Source organism: Solanum dulcamara, chromosome 11 (genome assembly GCF_947179165.1).
Source record: "Solanum dulcamara chromosome 11, daSolDulc1.2, whole genome shotgun sequence".
Taxonomy (NCBI): domain Eukaryota; kingdom Viridiplantae; phylum Streptophyta; class Magnoliopsida; order Solanales; family Solanaceae; genus Solanum; species Solanum dulcamara.
The window spans coordinates 62,881,138-62,904,928 of NC_077247.1; the positions used below are offsets into that span (position 1 = coordinate 62,881,138).

The 23,791-nt window shown below is 33.3% G+C and overlaps 3 protein-coding genes and 1 non-coding gene across 4 annotated transcripts; 2 read left to right on the forward strand and 2 right to left on the reverse strand.

Annotated features, from left to right (window-relative positions):
• Nucleotides 1-2,563: 2,563 nt before the first annotated feature.
• On the reverse strand, nucleotides 2,564-5,124 carry LOC129874916 (exocyst complex component EXO70B1-like). The gene has a single exon (XM_055950302.1). It carries the CDS (start codon nucleotides 4,908-4,910, stop codon nucleotides 2,745-2,747), a length of 2,166 nt encoding a protein of 721 aa, XP_055806277.1. The 5' UTR covers nucleotides 4,911-5,124; the 3' UTR covers nucleotides 2,564-2,744.
• A 605-nt stretch (nucleotides 5,125-5,729) lies between these two features.
• Nucleotides 5,730-9,657, forward strand: LOC129874917 (probable serine/threonine-protein kinase PBL7). The gene is made up of 5 exons (XM_055950303.1): nucleotides 5,730-6,054; nucleotides 6,812-7,011; nucleotides 7,129-7,318; nucleotides 8,054-8,445; nucleotides 8,887-9,657. Exons 1-5 carry the CDS (start codon nucleotides 5,931-5,933, stop codon nucleotides 9,328-9,330), a joined length of 1,350 nt encoding a protein of 449 aa, XP_055806278.1. The 5' UTR covers nucleotides 5,730-5,930; the 3' UTR covers nucleotides 9,331-9,657.
• A 550-nt stretch (nucleotides 9,658-10,207) lies between these two features.
• Nucleotides 10,208-10,279, reverse strand: TRNAQ-UUG (transfer RNA glutamine (anticodon UUG)). The gene has a single exon. It is a non-coding gene; the product is annotated as a tRNA-Gln (tRNA).
• A 544-nt stretch (nucleotides 10,280-10,823) lies between these two features.
• On the forward strand, nucleotides 10,824-14,942 carry LOC129873698 (probable protein S-acyltransferase 7). Its single transcript, XM_055948835.1, has 5 exons — nucleotides 10,824-11,169; nucleotides 11,950-12,132; nucleotides 12,557-12,850; nucleotides 13,766-13,999; nucleotides 14,090-14,942. The coding sequence occupies exons 1-5, from the start codon at nucleotides 11,071-11,073 to the stop codon at nucleotides 14,585-14,587; spliced, it is 1,308 nt and encodes a 435-aa protein (XP_055804810.1). The 5' UTR covers nucleotides 10,824-11,070; the 3' UTR covers nucleotides 14,588-14,942.
• The last annotated feature ends 8,849 nt before the right edge of the window (nucleotides 14,943-23,791 follow it).

Genomic DNA, 23,791 nt, shown 5'->3' on the forward strand with positions numbered 1-23,791 from the left:
AATTCAATAAAGGGCAAGTGATCATTCCAACTTTCTCTAAAATCTAAGGTGTATGCTCTCAACATATCCTCGAGGATCTAAATAGTGCACTTTATCTGACTATCCATCAGTGAGTTAATGAATGTATTGAGATGGATTTGTATGATTGAATCTTTCTAAAATAATCTCTAATTTTTTAATGTGAACTCAACACCTCTGTCAGAAATAATGAAAACTAAAGTGTTGCAGTCGAACTATTTCTCTTATATACAAGTTCGCATAATCTTCAGCAATATATACAGTCTCAACCGACAAGAAGTGAAATACTTAAAACACCTTCATTATCGAGGATTGCTTCTTTATATTTGAAAGCTTGTAATAATAAGTAATCACAAGCATTTATCTATAAAAGAAATATGAAGATGTGTGACTCATTAGTGCGGCACTTTAAGATATTTTTATACCTTGTTTATGAATTATGATTTGCTCATTTGACGTAAATTAGGGGCGAACCCACATACATTATTTCGGGTGTTCGAGCACCCATTAATCTCAACATAAATTCATTTATATATATAGTAATTTCTTCAAAATACGACTATATTAAAAGTTCTGTACCTAATAATCAAATTTTCTATTGGGTGCTTTGGTCTAATGACTAGTTTGAAGGTTGTGTTTTTAGCTAAGTCAAGGATTCAATTCTCGCTAACAACAATTATTTACACATTTTCTATTTTTCTCTTCTCCATATAAATTCTCACATGTTCTTCTCTTTTTACTTTCTTTGTATACTTAACTTTTAGTCTTAATTTCAATTACGTTTATGAATTTTTTGTGACATGACAAAATTAAAAAGTCATGTCCAATCACTTTTTTTATTTTTCTTGAGAAATTTTTGCTACATATTTGATTAAAAAATCCTTCAAGCTAATTTTATTTTCTTCAAAAACTGAAAGTTCCTTCTTTTTTTTTTTTGTTGTAATGGTAGTATTAATCTTATTTTTTCTCATTGATGTTTTAAATATCGTGTTTAAATAATTATGCATTTATACTATGTGATTTATAGTAATTTTCTTTTTTAAAAAGTGAGCACCCACAAGTCCAAAAATTCTAGATCCACCACTGATATAAGATTGTATAAGAGTTAGAAAAGTTTGAATAATTTTTATAATTTGTGGGGTTTTCATATTTAAAAAATAAAGTACAACTTAAAAAATTCACGTTGCATATCTAAATACTTTCTCAACTTCAAATCCAACATGATTTCAAATCAATGAAATCATGTACAAACGAGCCCTAAGACATAATCATTTCAACTTGTCCTTGAGTTCAAAGAGGTATTACGAGTAAAACAATAGTTGATTTTGACATTATCAAGCATGCTTATTTCGCCCATAGTACATATATTTATATACTTTATTATTATTTTATTCATGGTACCTATTATAAAGTTGTCATGTGACTCATGTTACCTAATTCAAAATATACGTTCAAACTCCACAAAGTCGTTCCTAGAGTTCAAACTTGAGCAACTTTTCGAACAAATGTGTAGGAGTTCAAGTATCATGTGTTTTGCTTGTTCCGTGTTTTCGCTACGGGCATTTTTGTTCGGATTATATTTTTGCCTTAAATGGTTACTTTTTAGAGTCCATTTGGATGGACTTTAAGTTGGTCAAACTAACTTATAAGCTCCTTTTTAGCTTTTGGACGTATTTTGCTTAATGTTAACTTTAAGCCATAAAGTTCTTAAAGTCAGTCAAAAATGAAAAATTAGGATTTCTAACTTCTTTTTTTCTAAGTTCTTAAAGTCATTTTGTTTGACCATGAAAATTACTTTTATATCCCTTATATTTTAACTAAATTCACAAACTACCCTTTTTATTCTTTTAATCCTAAAATTCAAACATTTATTTTCAACATAAGTATTTTTATCCAAACACTCAACTGCTTATTTATAAAAATAACTTTCAGCACTTCAAAATTTTAAAATCACTTCATACATAAAAATTACTTTTTTCAAGTCCATCCAAACGGACTCTTAGTTACAATTGAAATAATAGCTAAACTTTTAGTGCCGATTCGAAAACTAATCAGTCAGCCCATTTTTTACGTTTTTATTGGGTTTAGAACTTCATAAAATACTTTGGTAGAATAACCCTTTCTCATATATCGGAAACTTGATATTTAAAACGTGGCACTAAACTTGAGTTCTCAAGTAGTACTGTTTATAATTCATGTTGTAGGGATCCTGTTTTAGGTTTTTAATCTGACAACTCTGCTAGCTGGGTCTGGGATCTTGGTTTAATCAACAAAGTTGATTTTCAATCATGTCTCAATTTATGTAACGCATTTTATTTTTTTAATCTATATGAAAAAAAAATCACCTTTCTAAATTGGAAATAAACTTAACTTTAAATTTCTCTTTTTACACTTTTTACAAGTATATAGGATAGCGTGTCAATTGTCATTCATCAACATATAACAGTAAGCAGTCCTGCAAAACTAAAGTCTGGGATTATATTGTTGAATAAATAAAACTTAAAAGTACTAAAGGTTGGTGAATTGGGTACATGAATCAAAGGAATTGAAGTTTAAAAAATTAATTAATTGAGTACTGTATAGGTACCACTACAAACATGAAGAATAACCAAAAAAAGGAAAAAAAGTTACAACACAAAACGGACAAAAAGAACGTTATTGATCATCAACTGATCTCTCTCTCTAGATCTCTCTAAACAGTTGATTATAATTTATTACTATTAAGATTACAATTTCTTCCTCCCCCATGGCGTAGCATTTCCATCGAATAGCTCATCAATGTCTGTTTCAATTTCTTCAGGTTGGTACTTTACATACTTCGCCGTCTGCCTTCCCGGAGTAAATGTTTGACTAAACCTTCCCAAAAATGACCTGTACGCCGGTATAACCATGTTTGATATCGAAACTCTCAGCTCCGACTTCAATTGCTCGTCGCTAATCACCCAACTGCTCTGCGTCTTGTGTATCTCGTCAAACAATGCATTGAAACTCTTGAACCTCTCTTTCAATATTGGTTTATTCACTTTCCCATTCACATTCAATCCCTCATGGTTTAAACATTGCAACAGTTTCCCCCACGTTTCTCTTTGGTAATTCTTGTGGTACTGTCTTAGGTCCGAAGATCGTTTTCTGTACCATTGATCCCCCATCAGGCTATTGATCTCTGGAGATCCTTTTATTCTTTGCAAGATATATCGCCCGTTATTCATCATGAATATTGAGCTGAGTGAAGTGTCTTTGTAAAGCCTTGATTTTCCCTCCAGATTTGAATCCAATAGATCCATCACTTTTATCATATGCGTCTCGAAGGGTGATAGCTTATTCGTTGACGTATGATGATTATTCTGAGCCGCTTGTGGATTTTGGCAGTCAAAGTCCGATCCAGTGGCTGAGTCTGCTCTTTCTATCATCTGATGTTCTCTGAACACCTGCTCTAACGTGTCTCTGTACTCCCCTACACATTTCAGATAATTCATGATGTAGCGAGTTAAAGGGTGAACCGCACCACCTGGAACCGGGGTCTTGTTTGAGTCCCCCTGGATTGAGTTTTCCAGCTCCGAAAAGATAGAAACCATGGATTCTCCTAAGCGGCCCCGACTCAATGTAGCCTCTGCCTTGAGTTCATCAGCGTAAGATACTGGAAATATCTTATCCACCAAAGGAATAAAATCACGCAAAGTCTCGTATATGTCGAGAAACTTGAAGAGTTTTTCAGCAGCGCGTTTTGTCATGGAAACGGCTTCAGCGAAATTAAGGAGTTGGATCATCATACCTCGAGACAAATTGCTGAAGATGGTCTCAGAAATTGATGGTTGATCCTCAAACACGGCGTCGGCGAGCTTGCGTTCACTGGAGAAGAGCACATTAGTGCAATGCCTGAATGTTGCAATCCAAGCAGTAACTTCTCTCTCCAATGGATCCCAATTCATCTTTTGCACATCGTCGATGCTATATTTTTCAAAGCCAAGTTTATGCAAGCTTTCTTCCAAAGCTTTCCTCCTTGCTATGAAATAGACCTGACAGCATTCTGTTTCGTAGCCTCCTGCAATCAAGGTTTTGGAAATTTTATTCAAGGTGGCTACGATTTCCTCAGAGTAGCCTGGAAATTTATTCTCTTCAGAAGGTTTAGGTTCAGAAGCAGAGTCTTGTTCTGCATCTTGATTGGTGTCTGATGATGAAGAATTAGCTGCTTCCTTGTTAGGCTTGGCAGAAGAAGTGTCTGAATTGGTGATATCTGAATCAGTATCGATCCTGTAATCATAGAGTATCGACTTGTATTCCTCCTCTATGTAGGACATTGCGCGTTGAAGAACACCATCAACGCGGCTGATTGAATAAGCATATTTGTACTCTGAAGAAAATTGATAGAGGGAGGTACATAGCTTGGAGATTCGATCTACAATATCCAAAAATGATGTGGCTTCCTCCTGAGCTAGCTGGCTCCATTTGACGGGTACATCGCCACCATCATATTCTTCAATCTTAGCCTCAACAAGAACAGCAAATTGTTCCACAAACACAGGAACATCAGGAGGCTTAGATTCATCATCAGCCCCTTTTAAGTTTGACGATTCAGAGATAAATTGATCTATTTCTTCGGAAACCTTATCGAGATCAGGAGGCAAGGGAGACGAATCTTCAACCTTGACCTCTTCGCCGTCGTCTGCCTTGATGTCGTCTGTCTTGGCACCATCACCATCTGTTGTCTTGATGACACCATCGTCTGTTGTCAGTTGTTCAACAGTCTCTGCTTCTGCAGACTTTGATTCATCGACACAAGGAGAAGGATTAATTTCAGTTTCATCTTTCAAAGGCAACGTCTCTGGAATTTCTGTTTGTTTGTCATTGGATTTTGTTTGATCAGAAGTTTGTGTTACTTTCTCTGCATCCATAACTCAAATGTGAGGAGGAAAGGGAAACTTTTTATTAATTTTGGGCAATGGTAAGAGCTGCAAGGTGTCTAGGAAAAATGAGCTTACATTCTCTGGATCCGGGAAAGCAGTAAACTAATTGCGAATAAGATTGTTTGTGAAATTGAAAGAAATGTTCATATTGTCAAAGTGTTGGTGATTGGAGATGCAGCGAGCAAATCGACAAGAAAGGAAATGTGTGCGGTCAAAAGTGAATACATATTAATTAGTTAGTTACCTTTAACTTCCTCTCTTGTCCACGTCTAATATTCTAAATGCCATAAACTTGCACGAATAAAGGACGGCCTCTACCACTATCCATCTCCATACCACATTTATATCTAACCCAAAATATTACTACTTTGCTTTTTTGGAATAAACAAGTAAGTAGAAGTTTATTTCTTTTTAATTTTGTTTTTCCGTTTTATAAAATTAATCGATAATAATGTCTGCAACTTAAATTTTTAATTTGATATCCTATGGTGATTCAAAAGACTTCTATGAAATGTTACGAATTTCAAATAGTTGGAAATAATTAACTAATAAGCTAAAAAACATTGTTGCAACTTGCAAGATGTACAATATAATAAAACAACATAATATTGACAAATTCATAGTAAGACCACACTTGTGTGTGATTATGAGAAGGCCAAAGTGATTGTTACTTGTGAGAGTAAACTTCCAAAGTCACAAAATTTAAAATGAAATGATTTGTTATAGATGTGTCTATCTGTCTGAATCAATTTGACACCAACACAAGGCGAAGTGTTAAATAATTAGGGTAAATAGTCCAAACTCGGGGGGTGGGTGAGGCCTGGGGGTTAGACGAATAAATTAAGTTATACATGTAGTCATATTAACCCTAGTCGTAGATAATTGGGTAAACCTAGCAAAGGAATTAAGATCGATGGCAAATGCAAGGAGTTTGGCATGCAGATCGTCGTCAATGTAATGGTAACAGAGAGATAGAGATATCAATTAGGAGAAAAGTAAAATTCATCAATGGGGTATTGTCCATGCTTCGGGAGCAAGAAAAAGGGGATCAACTTGAAAACCAAGCTAACCAACACTACTTACGTCCCTATCGAACCAACTACCCCTCCTAACAACTCTCATCTTCCTGCAGGTTCAATTCCCCTTTTTTCCTCTTGAAATATTATTAATGTTTTACAAACTTAATTATCTCTTTCACACATGCATATAGTTTTGTAAAATTTTACTCAAAGTAGAATTTAATTATATTTGGCAGGAAAGTGTGTGATAGTTAATTAATATGAGTCTGTGTACACAGAATGTAAATGGTTGACAAGTTTGGATGAGTTAACCTGATCAATTTACGCTTCATTCAAACCATGCATGTAGGTTTTTCAACGAAATGAGGCCAATATTTGGAATACTCAAGCTCAGGATTCACATACATGTTTGCATCTACTGGCTGACATGACATATTGTTACTTTTAAACTTTTAGTAAATTGATTAGCTACAGTGATATAACTTCCCATGCTTGAAATATACAAACTGTTTATTGATGAATGCCTAGGTTCTGAAGTTATCTTTTCGTTAAATTTATACATCATCTGTTGAGACCGGTAAGTTGGAAGAAAATCACGTATTATAGTTAATAAGGATCTTAACCTGTGCTTTTAGAAGCTTGAATAGTTATGAATCCTCTGCTCCAATAATTCATCTGTGTTGTTTTCTAAACAATTACAATATTGTTAATGATTTTTGTTATCTGGAATTTTATTTTCTGTCATTTCTCTTTTGTAATTTCTCAAGGTTTGAAGATGTAGGATCTCTAAGCTTCTCAGGTCTTAAATTACTAATGATTTTCTTTTTTGTTCTTTCTTAAATTACTATCTGCATTATGTGCACCTGCCAGATAATGCGATCAAATATAGCACAGTACTGGAGCCCAGACAGCAAGTACCGATATCAAAAGATTGCTCTCCTCCGAGAAGCAACCTTCCAACTTTTTCTTACAGGGATCTTGCAACAGCGACAAACAATTTCAGGCGAGAATCCATTATTGGGGAAGGTGGCTTTGGGCCTGTATTCAAAGGGAAACTTGAAACTAGTCAGGTGAGTTTCACTAAATCAAACCTATATCCACTGTCACGCTAAAAGAAGTGTGTTTTGGTCATTTCAAATTCGTCATACTTTATTATCCTGGAATGATGATTTTCTGTAACCACTCAGGTTGTGGCTGTTAAGAAGCTAAATCATTCAGGTCTTCAAGGGGATAAGGAGTTCTTTGTGGAGGTTCACATGCTCTCACTGATGCGGCACCCTAACCTGGTTAATCTAATTGGTTACTGCATTGAAGGAGAGCAGCGTCTTCTTATCTATGAATTCATGCCTCTAGGATCTTTGGAATATCATCTCCATGGTAATGCTAATAGACAATTCTCACTTACACAGGTTATGAGATTTGGATTTGCAACAAAATAATTAAATTAATAGATTCTTATTTGTCTACTTGCACCAATCGGAGCTGTGGAATCATGCATTATTTGCTATAAACTTTTGGATGACCTTTGATAATGTAACTCATATAAGCTTGAAACAAGTCCATTCTCAGAATATCCTTGAAGATATGAAGTTATAATCATCCCACTTTAATACTAATTCACTTCTATTTTCATTATTTTTTGTTCTTTACTGAGGAAATCCTCACTGCTTTTGTCTGACATATGCATTCCAAAATAGATCCGGTGAATCTTCAGCATGACACAGACTTCTGCCTTTGACTAGCTTGTGTTATTGGCAGATGAAAGAGCTGCACTGCCAAATTTGATGGATATCTGGTTTCTCACTTCACTTCTCGCCGTGAAAACGAATCAACTGCCCTTCTTTTACTCCTCACTGTATTATTCTATAAACAATGTATTAAATTTGTGGATCCTATTTGTGGTTGTCTGCAGTATGTCTGTCAAAGTTGTTACTATATATGGGTGTATTAGCTTGGTGGGAATTTTTCCATCATTACTTTGCTTGATTTGTACTTATCTTCTTTTTTTTTTCTGTAGAATTTTTAAAATTGTACATGCATCAGAGGTTGCAACTAATATATGCACTTTGCCTCTAATATATGAAATGTGTTGATTCAGAGTATAATGTGCAGATCTGACACCTGAGATGGAGCCATTGGATTGGGATACCAGGATGGTAGTAGCATCTGGTGCTGCCAAAGGCCTGGATTACCTTCACAACCAAGCTGATCGTCCTGTTATCTACAGGGACCTTAAGTCGGCAAACATATTATTGGGTGAGGGTTTCCATGCAAAACTTTCTGACTTTGGTCTTGCAAAGTTTGGCCCAATTGCAGACAATACACATGTTTCAACTCGGGTTATGGGCACTCATGGGTATTGCGCACCTGAATATGCTGGAACTGGAAAACTGACTATGAAATCAGACATCTATAGTTTTGGTGTGCTCTTGTTGGAGCTAATTACTGGATGTAGAGCAATGGATGACTCTCATGAATATGGAAAGGAAATGCTTGTTGACTGGGTAATCACTCCACATTTAATTGATTGAAGTCAGTATACTTAGCAAGCTGGAAAATAATCCAATTTTGAAAAATAAATACAAGTAGCAAATATAAGTTTTTGTTTCACTATTTAAAAATGTTTGTCATTTCTCGACTCCACCACCTACTACTTCAGCTTTGAAGCATAAAGTTTTAGGAGTGTTGCATAGTTCTATCAACATGTCAAAGGTATTTTGTTGAAGGTCTTCTGTCTTGGAGGAGCCCAAAGTTTCGGGAAAATGAGAATGACCATCTTTGCGTGGTTCTGACCATTGAAATATATCATAAACTAAATCATTTCATTTGTTTTTTCTGAATGAAAAGTGTTGAGATTGATAGCATTAGGCTCCTGTTTTGTCATTTCCTGTTTGTGTACTTTCTTTTCTCCCTGCTAACAGTGAGGTTTCCTTGCCCCTTCTCAGGCACGTCCTATGTTGAAAGACCGCATGAACTATGTACAATTAGCGGATCCAATGTTAAGAGGCAAGTTTCCACAATCTGTTTTCCGCAGGGTAGTAGAACTGGCCTTAATGTGTGTTCAGGATGATCCCCATGCTCGACCTCACACGAAAGACATTGTGCTTGCTTTGAGTTATTTTGCATCCCAAAAGCATGATTCACATGCAGCTCAGTCAAATCAGATTGGATCTCAGGGAGACGGGATGACATCCCCTGTAGAAGAACTAACAAATGGAAGCCTTGTTGATTTCAATGGAACTCGGATCAATGTAACGGAGATGAGTGCTTTGAACAAGGATCAAGAGCGGAAGCGAGCTGTTGCAGAGGCCAAGAAGTGGGGCGAGACCTGGAGAGAGAAAGGGAAACATGATCCGGAAGATGATTTAGATTATAAATCAAGGTGGTGATTGCAAGTAAGTAGAACTTGGGGTTTTTCTATTCTGAGATTATCATAAACACTAGAGCAGCAGCAGGAACATTTACTCTGTGCGAGTATTTTTGGCAGAGCTAGCATGTTAATTAAAGGTGTCAAAATATGAAAAACGTAGTATGTATACATACATAAAAAGATCTACATTTTATGTAGTTTCCCACCCCATGGATACATTTGGCAGTATTGATGTATTTGTTACTTTAGTTATGCTTGATATAATAAATTTGAACGCTCAGAACAATTTAATAAAGATTGTTTGACGACACAACAGTATATGACATTTATCATTATGAAGTGCTAATTAGGTTTTGTTTCTGTTTGTCACGTGGATCATGTTCAAGTACTAATTCAAGTACTAATCAAACAAACACGATGTTTGTTGGAAGATTATGCTGCATTAATATATATATATATATTATTAAGGATTCAAGAGTAATAATGTAAGAATTATACTGTAGAGATTAGTAATGTAAAAGTATGGATTTAGTCAAACAAGAATTGTGATACATGTAATGTCTACAATGTTTAGTTTGAAGTATGGTTTGTTCACTATTGTTTTGTTTTAAAATGTTCAACACATGGGTTATTTTGAATATTTTCATTGTGATTTATTAATCTTTACATTCTTATTTCACTTTATATTTTTCAAAATATCATAAATAAATTCATGCATAACTCATAATATTATTAACGGAGACAACAAAAATGACGACGAAACATGATGATAGTAATGCTTAATACATGCATGCAAAGCATCAATAGAGCAACCAAACACACATTATTAGTGCTAGATTATATGGTCACAAATTAAAGTGGGGAAAATACAAATAACTAAAAAAGGAAAAAGCAAAAGGTCCTACCGGGAGTCGAACCCAGGTCGCTGGATTCAAAGTCCAGAGTGCTAACCACTACACCATAGAACCGATTGAGGATATGCTCCGGCTTTACATTATTTATCAGTGAGCTTAAATGTCGACAGAAACGGGGTTTGGAATTTAATTAACATTCCACATTCTTTTATTATTTTTCTCTTCCTCTAAGAAAACTTCTTAGTCTGTCAGTAGTTAAAAGTATTATCGGCATCCTACTATACATCAAAGGTAACAATTCTTTCTCACATTATTTAAGCATAATAATCACTTAAAGAAATCTCTTTTCTTCTTTATTTTCCCTTCTGTTGATGAGCTCACTTAAATGTCCCATAAATTTGCTAGCGAAATAATTTGATATCTATAACTAAATACGAAATAAAATAATAGGGCATTTTATCTCCTTATTCCATTCACCAAACAAATTGCATAGTGTTATCCCAAACAAAAATAGGAGGGCTGGGGCATTACTGACAGGGAAGAAGGAAAGGCAACAAAAGTTAGTGGGGTCCACACTTGAGTAGGTCGCCCAACGATAATATGCCACGTCAGTTTGACCATCCTGTAAAGTAAGAAAATGCCACACATACTCAACCAAACTAAACCCTTGTTTTCCTTTTACACTCTCTTTACCCTCATGCGCTTGTCGGCCCATTTAACAAAAGCAGTGCTACTCCCTCCCTCTACCGGAATCTGACTTTTTTGCCGGCAAATTTTATCGCCGGAAAGTCTCATATGATAGCTCTCACTTCACTCGTTTGAGTGCTTATTTATTTGCATTATCAACGTTTGTACTTAGATTCTCTGCTGCTGGAGATCTCGATTCATTGGGCCACAATAGAGAGATGTATGTGGTTCCTCCTCCGAAACGACCTGATCCATTGTCTGGATCCATTAATGGATCCGATGATTCCCGTATTTACCAGACATGGAAAGGAAGCAATGTAAGTTTATCTTTACTCTTTAGAGTTCAGTATTTTCCTACTTGTTAAAGCTTCAATCTTTCTTTTTCTTTTTCATAAATATGTCAATCTTTTATCACTACTCTGTTAGTTTATAGTTATTTGTCACTACTATGAACTATACTCAAGTCTATACTTGATGTCTCATTACTAACTAAAAGAATCAGCCTGGGTTAAAAAAGAACCAACAAGTAGAAATATAGCTTTCTTTAATATGAGAATACTGCGTATCTACTAATTTGTCAAAGGAGAAATCCCTGCGTACTAGTTAATGGTGCTTATAAGTTTTAATGACCATGGAACCGCCAAACAACAGGGTGGAGGAGTGTGCTCATGCTAGGTTATGTTATGACATCTACTGTAGTAACATTTCCAGTGTTTTGGCTTGTGCTATTATACTTATCAGAATGAGGTTTTACTTGGAGTAGGACATTGTAGATTATTTTGTCTCAATTCTAGGACAAATATCTTTGCTACTCCCAATCCTGATCATATGTTCATCTAAAGCTGAAAATCTTTCTTTCCTCCGATAGCCTTTGCGGCTGTTCCATGTGTTGAAAAAACACTTCTTAATTTACTGAAAATGTGATTTATCCTTTACATCAAATTTCCTTTGTTAAAAATGGATAAATTATCTCTTTACGTATACTTCTTACGAAAAGAAAAAAGAAACATTTCCTTGAGTAGAGTTTTGGGTTGCAAACGGAATATATGCCACTTTTTTCTTAATTTCTGACTCTTAATGTTCTTCTCTCTGAGCAGATATTTTTCTTCCAAGGAAGGTTCATATTTGGGCCAGACGCAAGATCACTAGCACTGACCATATTTCTCATAGTGGCCCCTGTCTCAGTTTTCTGTGTCTTTGTTGCTAGAAAGCTGATGGATGATTTTTCAAATCACCTGGGGATATTGATTATGGTTGTAATCATTGTGTTCACATTCTATGTAAGTTCTCTCACTAGTTTTCTTTGATTGTAACATCCTCATCACCAAGATTTAGTGTTCTACGGAACAAGATTACCAGCAGTTTATGATTGCAATTGCAGAGAACACAATAGCTGTATAAAATTGTCTTCATTTAATATCATGGTTACTGGAAACAAAATTCTGAGTGTTAGATAATCACTTGATCTGATGTTACCTAGGCAAAATTCCAAGTATTAGAAAATCAATGATCTCAAAATTGATCAGATATTAACTTGGCACTGCATCTCAAGGATGTAATTTTGGCTTGGTTTTGTCAATAGGCTTCCATTCGACTATTAAGCGGCTGTCCTTACAATGGAAAGGAATGACAACCTTATTGCATAACTTTTGCAAGGCTTCTTCCAATATGCATTGGTAATAGTTTCACATTTGAATCTTACAGGTTTTAGTTCTACTCCTTCTCACATCTGGAAGGGATCCAGGAATAATTCCTCGTAATGCACACCCTCCAGAACCAGAAGGTTATGATGGTAATGTTGAAGGTGGTGGACAGACCCCTCAATTACGTTTGCCCCGCATTAAAGAAGTTGAGGTCAATGGCATTACCGTGAAGATCAAATACTGTGACACCTGCATGCTTTATAGACCTCCCCGTTGTTCTCACTGCTCAATCTGCAATAACTGCGTTGAAAGATTTGACCATCATTGCCCTTGGGTAGGGCAATGCATTGGGCTGGTAATAGTTCTCCTTTTTTTCTGAACATGTTTTTAGTTGGTACTACCGCACTAATAACTGATATGCTTTCTTTTCAGTTTACTTTTCACCGCTTGATGTATCTGATGAACTATTGCATATACTCTGATGTGAAGAGTTATCAGACATATTTTATCATAATCACACTCATTCTTTCTGCTTTTAAACCACATAAAAAGATACCAACAAAAGACTGTTTTTTTTTACTTATGAAAACAAATAAAAAATGTAAGACTGATTCTTTCTTCTTTATCTTTTTTTAAAAAAATTACCTATTCACTCTAATGTCAATTTGTGAAAACAGGTAAATTTTGTAAAATGTCTAAAGATAACTTGTAGAATTGTTTACTGCATAAAGCAATGCTGTGGATCTGAAGTATTAGATCCTCAAACCATCTTGAAATTTAGCTCAAGTATATAATTATGTTGAATTGTTAATTCTAATGCATGAATCATACTCTTTTAGCCATTGATGCTGTTGATAGCTGGAGGAAGTTCAAAGGTTTGTAATTGAGCTTTTAGTTCAAATGGCCACCATGCAGACAATTATATGTTTTAGAAATATTTAGCGCTCTTCATCTTTGCGGTGGAAATAAGTTAGAGGGTTTATTATTCATATCCACATCTTTATGTTCTTACCTTTAAACGGAAATCTTTTTTCGTTAAGTACAGTACTTGCTCTCTTGACTCTCAGATTTATGAAGGTATGAAGTCAGGCTAGTCAATATGCCTGTTTACGTCAACATCCACATTTGATTTCGGAAATATCTATAGTTCATTTGCTCGCGCTGTTAATTTTCTGTAACAGATGCATCTTTAAAAATGGATCATATAGTGTTGATGTCTTGGACTCTTTTACGTTGCACAGACTTCTGAAACTTGCGTTTTTTATTGCAGCGAAACTACCGTTTTTTCTTCATGTTTGTCTTCTCTACAACACTTCTTTGCATATATGTTTTTGGGTTCTGCTGGGTCTACATTAAGAGAATCATGGTTCTGGATGACACCACCATATGGAAAGCAATGATCAAAACACCGGCCTCCATTGTTCTGATAGTATACACTTTTATATCAGTGTGGTTTGTTGGAGGTCTTACTGCTTTTCATCTATACCTCATCAGTACTAATCAGGTATTGTAATGTATGCTTCTCTTTGTTTATCTAATGTGGTTTGGATTTTGCTGTGAACTGCGAGTGACATCTATTTTCTGGGTACTGCAGACTACTTATGAGAATTTTAGATACCGATATGATTGGCGTGCCAACCCCTACAACAGAGGAGTGATGCAGAATTTCAAAGAGATATTTTGTACTAGTATTCCTCCATCCAAGAACAATTTCCGTGCAAAGGTGCCCAGGGAACCCAAGATGCCAACTCGGTCTGCAGGTGGGGGTTTTGTGAGTCCAAACATGGGGAAGGCTGTAGAGGACATAGAAATGGGAAGGAAAGCGGTTTGGAGTGAAGTAGGGGATAATGAAGGACAACTTAGCGACAACGATGGCCTGAACATTAAAGATGGCCTGTTAGGGCAAACGTCTCCTGAGATAAGAACTACGGTAGATGAGACTGATCGCGCAGGAATACATCCTAGAGGATCAAGCTGGGGAAGGAAAAGTGGAAGCTGGGAGATGTCACCTGAAGTTCTTGCTTTGGCATCAAGAGTGGGTGAAGGTAATCGAACAGGTGGAAGTAGCAGACCAACAGATCAAAAGTTGTGATTAACGATAGTATGAAAACTGGATTGAATAGATTAGTGGTTGTTGGAGGTGTATGGTGTGTGGTCATTCAGTGTTGTGTATTATGAGTGTTGACGGGTGTGAAGATGTTATTGGCTTTAGGAAGTGAACTGTTGTGTGATATGAGCGGGTGCTTTTCATTCCTAAACTTGTATTGTATGTGTGGAGTAGTTAGTGTAATACATTAGTTCTCATCTGGGTTTTGCGCTAGGCGATGAATATCTTCTCACACAGCTATCTTAGTTTACCAGCATGCTTGCACTTACATTTATTCTTTGTGCTTAAACACTTTGGGTCAAGAGTCCCATATAATATATAAAAGTAGTACGTTGTAACAGTTTTTATTTTAAAAGGAAGAATGAGTCTGCTATTGCAAACATTTTTACATGGCCAACTGTGCTATTTTCTAAACGCTGGTTCTACTTCCCTACCTTTGCGTTCTGCCCTGTTGTTGCACTTCCCGATCTGAATGTAAAACACCAGTAAGTTATGTGGGGGGGTGTTCATGGACCATGCCTTGGTTTGAGTCAAAAAAGATAAAATATATAAAAAGTCCCTTCTTAACTTTTATATTTGTTGGGTGTTCTATTACCCCCCATTGAATCATTTTCAAATACAATTAAGTACACCCTTTTGATCTATTTTCAGAGCATGTGTAATCTCACGTTTGAGGGACACGTGAATGAGTAAAAATTCTCCCCAAATTAGTGTTTTAGTGCTGTATAAACTTTTATAGTTTTTTATGAAAAGTCTCATCTTTCCTGAACTGAGTTAGTAAATGGGGAAAATTATGCGAATAAGCAAATATATACTAGTTAATTAGTTAGCATAGTCATAGTTTAGGTAATTTATAATTTTCTATTAATATTTAACGTTAATTACAGTTTGAGTTTGTATAATTCGCATGTTTGTATTATTCAAAATTTGTATAATATAATTTGTATAATGTAATTTTGTATAATTGTTTAAAGTTCAGATGTTTGTATTTGTATAAATTCGTTATTTTGAGTTTATACAAAAATAGCTCAATTATACAAACATACCCGCGAATTAAACTATAGTTACAGCCTATAAATATGCAAAATATAACTCAAGAGCCTAATTAAGTTTATTAACTATTTGCGAAATTTCCCCTAGTAAATAAATGATGTGTACTTGGCCGTCTGAGGGAACACCTATTTTGTTCTTACCTAAAGTTGTTTATATAATAAAAATAAATTATTTATTGAAGTTAATATTGGGTTCAAAAGAATTAGGGTGTCATGTGGAAGTTATAATTACAAATCATTGATGTGATAAAGTTAACGGCAAATGAAAGTATGCCAAAAATATATTATTAATTAATACGACTTGGCCAATCAACTACATATTATAAAACTAATATTCAAAAAGCCTAGATATGTTGGGAGAATATCTCTCCATAAACAAAACTCTTTAAATAACTATTGTGGATTATATTTCCAAAAGTAAAAACAAATATGATAATGCTTTAACTTTCTTTCTAAAGAAAAGTAAAACTCAAATATGTAAAAAAAAATAAACGTGAGCATTTGAATCCTTTTACAATAACAAGACCAACAAAAAAGTAGTCCAATCCTATTAGGAATCAAATTCTATTTCTTCCAGACCAGAATAACTAGAAGTTTCCCTGGACCAAGCATTCATTATATTCGTTTGTTTGAAATACTAATAAGTTTTGTTTGTCCAGGAAATACCGAAATAGTTATGGAGATTCTAAGCAGCTATTTATGAAGTCAATTGTTCGTTTCAATTGCGTCTCAAAATTTTTGAATACATTAATCTCTCAACCTTACTTTAGGAAGAAACATTTCAATCATGTCAAAAACCAACTCAATTCCGTAAACATGACTTTTGTCCGATGGGACCCTAACAGAGAATTGTGTTAGTAAACTGTATTGTAAATATTAAAACAATAAAAATAACTATTGAAAGTAATAAAACAAAAAATCTGAAAAATTAATATAAGAACAAAATCGAGCCTACTGAATGCACAGTGTGTACTTAAGGAAATTATTCTCCTCCACGTACCTGAGGTTTTTTGGAATTTTTTCTCCCAAGATAGAATGATTTACTCACCAAAATAGAGGTACTGCGCGAGGGGAGACCCTCTTCTTGACCCTTTAGCAACATGAATGAGTGTTTCTACTTTTAAGTAGGAAACTTTTTCTAAATCAAGAGAGAACAGATCATTTTTTCCCTCCATTTCTTTTCCCCTCAATTTCTCATTCAAACTATCAATTAAACCCAACAAATTGTGGTTTTGGTTCTGTATCCTCGGAGGATGAGGATTTCCATATTTGATTGCACTTCAAATTCTAATAAAATTCATTGTATACACCTCTATTGTAGTTGTGCTGGATTCTTTCACATCGGATTTTGGCCTAAACCTCATGTTGAACAACCTTCCATATTAGTCATATGGAACCCTTCCACGCGGCAATTAATACGACTTCCCCATTCTAAATTTTCACGACAGATGGCCGGAGATCACATGGAAGATGGTGAAAAGATGGGAAATTATTCTAGTAGTATCAGTGATGATATGGGATCTACTTACGGATTGGCTTATGACTCTACTAGTAATGACTATAAAGTCTTAAGGATTGACATGTCTTGGAATAAGGACAATGAAATTCTCACGGTTCCTGGAGAATAATTGATCCTAAAACCTCAGGCAGGACAGATAGCCGTCTTTTGATGCGTGGAGAATTTTTGGCATTTGGAGCATTTCGTTGGCTTGGTTTCTTATCACCAAATGTCTGTGATTTCATTTAATATTTCAGATGAGATGTACGGAGAGATATTAAGCTCCCAGTTTGACAACGTTAAAGTTGAAGTTGATGTTCATATGCTTGGTGTTTATTATAAAGATGACAAAAAAATTAATTTATGGGTAATGAAAGAGTATGGTTGTTGGATGAAATTGTTGAGTATAGCAAGTGCCGGGTTTTATAGAATCATACCGAAATATGCGTTTTCGGATGATGAAGTGTTACTCTGCTTTGATTGTGTGAGAAGAGAATGTATATACCAGATAATATGTGGTGGTGGATCAAGTGATCGAATGTTTCCTCAAGAGTATTATGGTGCAGTTACCATGGATATGGAAGGTGATGTTTATACGGAAACTCTCATCTTTCCCAAACTAACAACAACAACAAATCGGGCCATTAAATTAAATTATATTAGAGCTTGTCTAATGGTTAGAGCTTCTCTTACCTGTTCACTCCAAAATTAAATCCAATTTTACAGTTGAATCTCCTCTCTTGATATCCACTTAAACTGGTCACACTTTTTAACTTCTCTTTCCATGGTTTAGTTGTTATAATCACAGTACTTCTTTTAATGAGCATTTTTGTCCTCAATTTCTTTTATATCTAGTTAAAAATTGTTTAAATCAATTTTTAATAAAAATTAATATAATAAAAATACTACATTAGAAAATAATTACGAATATTAGAGACTTAATTAATGATCTCATATAATTTTTAATATGTTAAATTTCAAATGTAGAAATATATAATATAAATAATAATAATAATAAAAATAAAAATATTCAAAATTTGAAATAGCGAGATGAATAGTAGTTTTCCAATCCAAAGAACTATGATACGATCACCCTTCTATATGTAGAGTTTATTTTTCCTTCATATATAGAGTTTATAGGTGTGGTGGACATCCAAATGCACACTATATGACTCAAATTGAAAGTATTTTTGCTATAAAACATATAATTTTTTTATTATTGGTGTAATGATATTTATATTTTATCCTATCATATTTTCAGGTTATAATTATTTTTTCTAAAATATATAAATAAATGAAGTAACTCTTATAGATAATAACATCATCATAATTAACTTTTTAGATAGTCGTGTCTGAAACTCATAGCAGAGGCAAACCCATGTTGATTCAGGTGGATTCAGTTGAACCCACTTCGTCAAAAATTATGTTATAAGAATTATTTTCTAGAAATAAAAGATATATAATGAATAACATTGAACCTATTTGAAAAGGGCAAGGCGTTGCATAATGGTGCAAGTTGCTTCATTATGAGTGACTAATATGCCGTTCGAATCAGCCAAGTATACGTATTCCCACTTTTAATATTTCATTCTTTAGTAAAATATCCCAATTTCACACTTTTTTATTTGAATTATTTTAAGAGAAAATTACGGAAAGAAAATATATACTAGTTAATATAGCTATAATTAAGCTAATTTAAAATTTGTCACTAATATTTAGCGTTAATTACGATTTGAGTTTTGTATAATTCACACGCTTGTATAATTCAAAATTTGTATAACTTTGCATAATATAATTTGTATAATTGTTTAAAGTTCAGATATTTCTGTTTGTATTAATTTGTTATTTCGAGTTTATACAAGATAGCTTAATTATACAAACGCACCTGCAAATTATGTAAACCCGTGAATTATATAAACGAGGCAGTTTAAACTATAGCTACAGCCTATAAATATACAAATTATAGCTAGGTGACCTAATTAAATTTATTATAATAAGTATTTGTGAAATTTCGCCTTGTTTTAAATATTTTAAACTAGTCTACCGGCTTATTATTGTTGTCCATCAAACGTCGTTTCTTTCTTCTTTTTTCAATTATTTGTTTTAGTGAACTTATCTATAGTCTAAAATTCGTATGTTAAATTATAATTTAGTTTGTAATTCCTTTCTATTGTTATTATTACAATAGTTAATTTTGTTCAATTTTAAAATACTAGAGTTTAATACTTTTGGCTAGAGCATTTGATCATGTTTCATTGTAAAATTTGAAATAGGTAATTTTTGTTTTCAACTTATATTTGAAAACAAATTAGAGTAAATTATTCTCAAATTTTTGCTCAAGAAAACAAAAAACAAATTGGAATTGTTTTTGTTTTTTTTTCAAGTAAAAATACTTTTTATTGGTTTTTAAATTCTTGAAAGTTTTTGACAACTTCAAGTTAAATTTCAAAATTTTATGACATCGGAGTTCAACCCCCAAAAAAAAAAAAAATTCATGGTCAAACGTCTTATGCTTAATATATAATTTTAAAAAGTATTTATGAAGTTTAATAAATGTTAAATTTGAAAAAATAAATAGATCTAGTGGTAAAGTCTTGATTTTTCTAAAGCACGCCTTTATTTAGCGGAAAAAAACATCATGGGATTGTGGTAGATATCAAAATAAAGAGCGGAGGATGAAACTCATTTTTTTGGTAATTGTCAATTTTCATTCTTGACCAAAAAAATACGATTACAACCAGAGCAGTATTGAACTACCTGCTCACTCGTACATATATCAATCTACTAATCTAAAAATAAATAAACAATTAGCGTATATAGATCAGTGATACAATTCAACTATATTTTATGCAACAAGCCAACAACTAAGGATAAGCGTTACGTTGTGTCTCCCAATCTTGAATAGCTCTGTCAAATTCCAGCTATCCGCACAATATCTTTATCACTTGACACTCAAAGAATAGATGACTAAATGTTTCCATTGTCAACCCACAGCAGGCACAATCAAAAGGTACTTGAATCCCATACTTCATCAACCTATCTATAGTAGCTAACCTTTTCTAAACTGCTAGTCATACAAAGAACTTGAATTTTGGGGTATAGAGTTATGACCCTCCAATCAGCTTTGGGAAGGATGAAACTCATTTGTTATGCCTAGTGTTGTTTCTATTGCCCGGTGTTGCTTAATTTTATTTGAGATGGCTGGAGCAAAAAAATTGAATGGATCCGTTGATCATTTTCAGCGAAGTCACTCTTCTGCCTCACTAGGCTTTGGCCCTCCATCTCAATGTTTAACGTTTTCTAGTCATCTCAGAGTTACTAAAACAGTTACCACTCGTCTCTCACGCTGTTGAGGCGGGCACGATGAAAACAAAGGAAAATGTGTCGTGTCCGGTTGGGTTAAATAGATGGGTTTCTAAAACAAATTGGGGCGGAATATTTAATTTTGTCCACTCCGTTAAAGTTAAAAATAAATTTGTACCAAAATATAACAGGAGGGTTATATTTGAATCGAAGGTATAACGAGAGCGATATATATGGATCGCAAGTATAACAAAGATATATTTAAACCAATTCTAATAATATTTTGATCCTTTTCCGTATTATTAAATATTGTATTTCATTCAATCACTTTTACTTATCGATTTGGTCTTTTCATATTATTTAAAAAATAATAATTGATATAATATTTTAAACTCACATATATAAAAACTGTGTGTACACCTTCGTTTACAAATTGACACGTTGATTTATAAACAACGGAAAAATGTCAAAAATGTCTTTAAACTATGTCAAATGAATAAAAATGTCTTCCGTTGATAGTTTGGTTCAAAAATATTTTTACTTTCAAGATTTTGATCTAAAAATGTCCTTATTGTTTTTCAAATGGGTCAAAAATGCCCTTTTTCAAATAAATATTTTTTTTCTTTTACTAATAATAATTTTTTTTCATTAAAAAAATGTTTATCCTACTTCAATTCGTAAAAAATATTAAAAAATAAAAATATTTTCTATTTTATCAACAAAAAAAATTATCGTTATATAAATAAAAATTAAAGACGGTGTTCTTATGAAGGCTTTCCGATAAAAATATTACAAAGAACCATATTATTGTTTCTTTTTAAAAAAAAATTACTTTAACTTATAAATAAGTAGAAAAATAATCTTTATTTTCTTCTTAACCTTATTTTAACAATTAAAAAAAGAATAGCTCTATGTATCTTTTAAATTGATAATATATGTCATGTATTTAAGATCATAATAACCCGTCATTAATTTTCATTTACATAACAAATAAAAAAATTCTAATACGAAAATATTTTATTTCATAATCTTTCCGAATTGAAGTAGAATAAATATTTTTTTAATAGAAAAGCACCATCATTAGGAAAAAATGTGTTTAAGAAGAAATAAAATAAAAATACCCCTCAAATTTCATTTATTAAATGACCTTACTCTTACAGTTAAAAAGAAGTTATTATTACCCCTAATGTTGATAAAGTTTTCGTCCGGACCTCTCTTGTGATGGAAATCCCCAAATCCGTCATTATTTTCATTCACATTTTTTGTAGGATTTTAACCAAATTTTATCAAAGTTACAAAAGATGAGGTAAAGTTAAATGATTTTTGTGTAACAAAATAAAGAATAGTAATTTTTTGGTAATGAACACAAAGTTGGATAACCACTCATGAAATTTACTCTTTTTTCCTGTTTTCAGTATAAAGTTATTTTCCTTATTTTCCTACTTTCACTATAAAGTTATTTTCCTCATTTTTAACGTTCTTATTTTTCAAAATAAGTATCCTCCAAGAATATCAAACTATTAAAAAAAATTAAATTGAAAATACCCCGTAGTAAGCACTCTTCATCTTACCTACCCCGTATTAGGTAGGATTTGGCCATTGTCCTGTGTAGGGTGTTCATGGTTCGGTTTGGGTCGGTTATTGATTAAAACCATAATCAAACCAATTTAATCGGTTATTAAATGTCTAAAACCATAACCAAACCAAGTAAAATAATAACCACGGGTTTGGTTATTGTCGCTTTGGTTCGGTTTGATTCGGTTATTCGGTTAATGACTAGCCGAGATAATTCAAATATTCTCTCTCTACATTCTTCAAATTCTTATGAAGCTCTTTTTTTCTCACGACCCACAGAGGTTCAAAACAGAAAATGAAACAACTTAAACATTCGGAAAAAAAAGAAAATAACTTAAAATCAATTTAAAATTTGAAAAACTCCTTACAAGCCTTCTCAAAATTTGACAATATTATACTTGGGGTTGAGGAGTTGAGGTTGATCTTGAGTCTTCACTGTTAGTCTATGACTGTGAGTCTGTGACTTTGTGAGAAACCAACGTGAGAGGAACAAAAATGTAAAAGTAAAACAGATATTAGGGTTTTAAAGTTTTAACTTTTACTTTATGTTGCTGCCTGCTGCTCAAGTGCTTAGTGCTTATTAGAAATTTAGGATTTAGAATTGGGCTTGAGAGTTGGGCTAATGGGCTTGGATTGTTGGACTTGGACCGCTGTTTAGTGTTTATTAGAATTTATAATTGGGCTTGAGAGTTGGGTTTGGATTGTTGGGCCTTAAAAATAAGTATATTAATATTAAATTAATAATTAAAACGTATAAAATATCTTTAATTATTTATGAAAAACTAATATTATACATATAAATAATTATAAATTTTAAGTATATAATTATCGGTTTGGTTCGGTTATTTATTCGGTTATTTTTTTCTATAACCATAACCAAACCAAATATTATCGGTTATTCAAATTTAAAACCAAACCAAACCAAACCAAACTGAATATCGGTTTTTTTATTCGGTTTGGTTAAATTATCGGTTTGGTTTTGGTTTTAACCAAAACTTAGAACAGCCCTAGTCCTGTGAGGATGGTTTTGATTAGAAAGAATGACTAATATTTACAAGAAAGCAACAATTTTAGATTCCAGGAAACTGTTCCCTCGACAATTTTCATGTCAAAAATTTGCCTGTGTTTCAACACGAAGTTGTGGAGAAAAAAATCTCACTTATTTTTCTTTGATTAGTGAGTAGAAATTTTAAAATTCTGAGTGAAAATGAGAGTTGAATATCAATGGAGAAATTAAAACGCGATGCCATAGGTAGTCGCTAGAGATATTTGCTTCCAAGGCTGAACTATTTTATTTGAGTTTGGAGCCAGAAGGATTATTGTTTTCCCTTCAAAATGCATAAAGGGACATTTCACTCAATATCCAGTGAAAAAAATCTCACTTATTTTTCTTTGATTAGTGAGTAGAAATTTTAAAATTCTGAGTGAAAATGAGAGTTGAATATCAATGGAGAAATTAAAACGCGATGCCATAGGTAGTCGCTAGAGATATTTGCTTCCAAGGCTGAACTATTTTATTTGAGTTTGGAGCCAGAAGGATTATTGTTTTCCCTTCAAAATGCATAAAGGGACATTTCACTCAAATAAACGATTGTTAAATCACATGACATTACCGCTCACCTCCCAGCGAAATATCCCTTTTGATTAAGTCTAAAATTGAGTGGCCCTTTAGAATTTTGGAGGAAAAAAAGGTTCTATTGGCTTCAAATTCTATTTTATTTTGGTAAGGCTTTACTCTTTTCCTCAAATACAAAACATAAC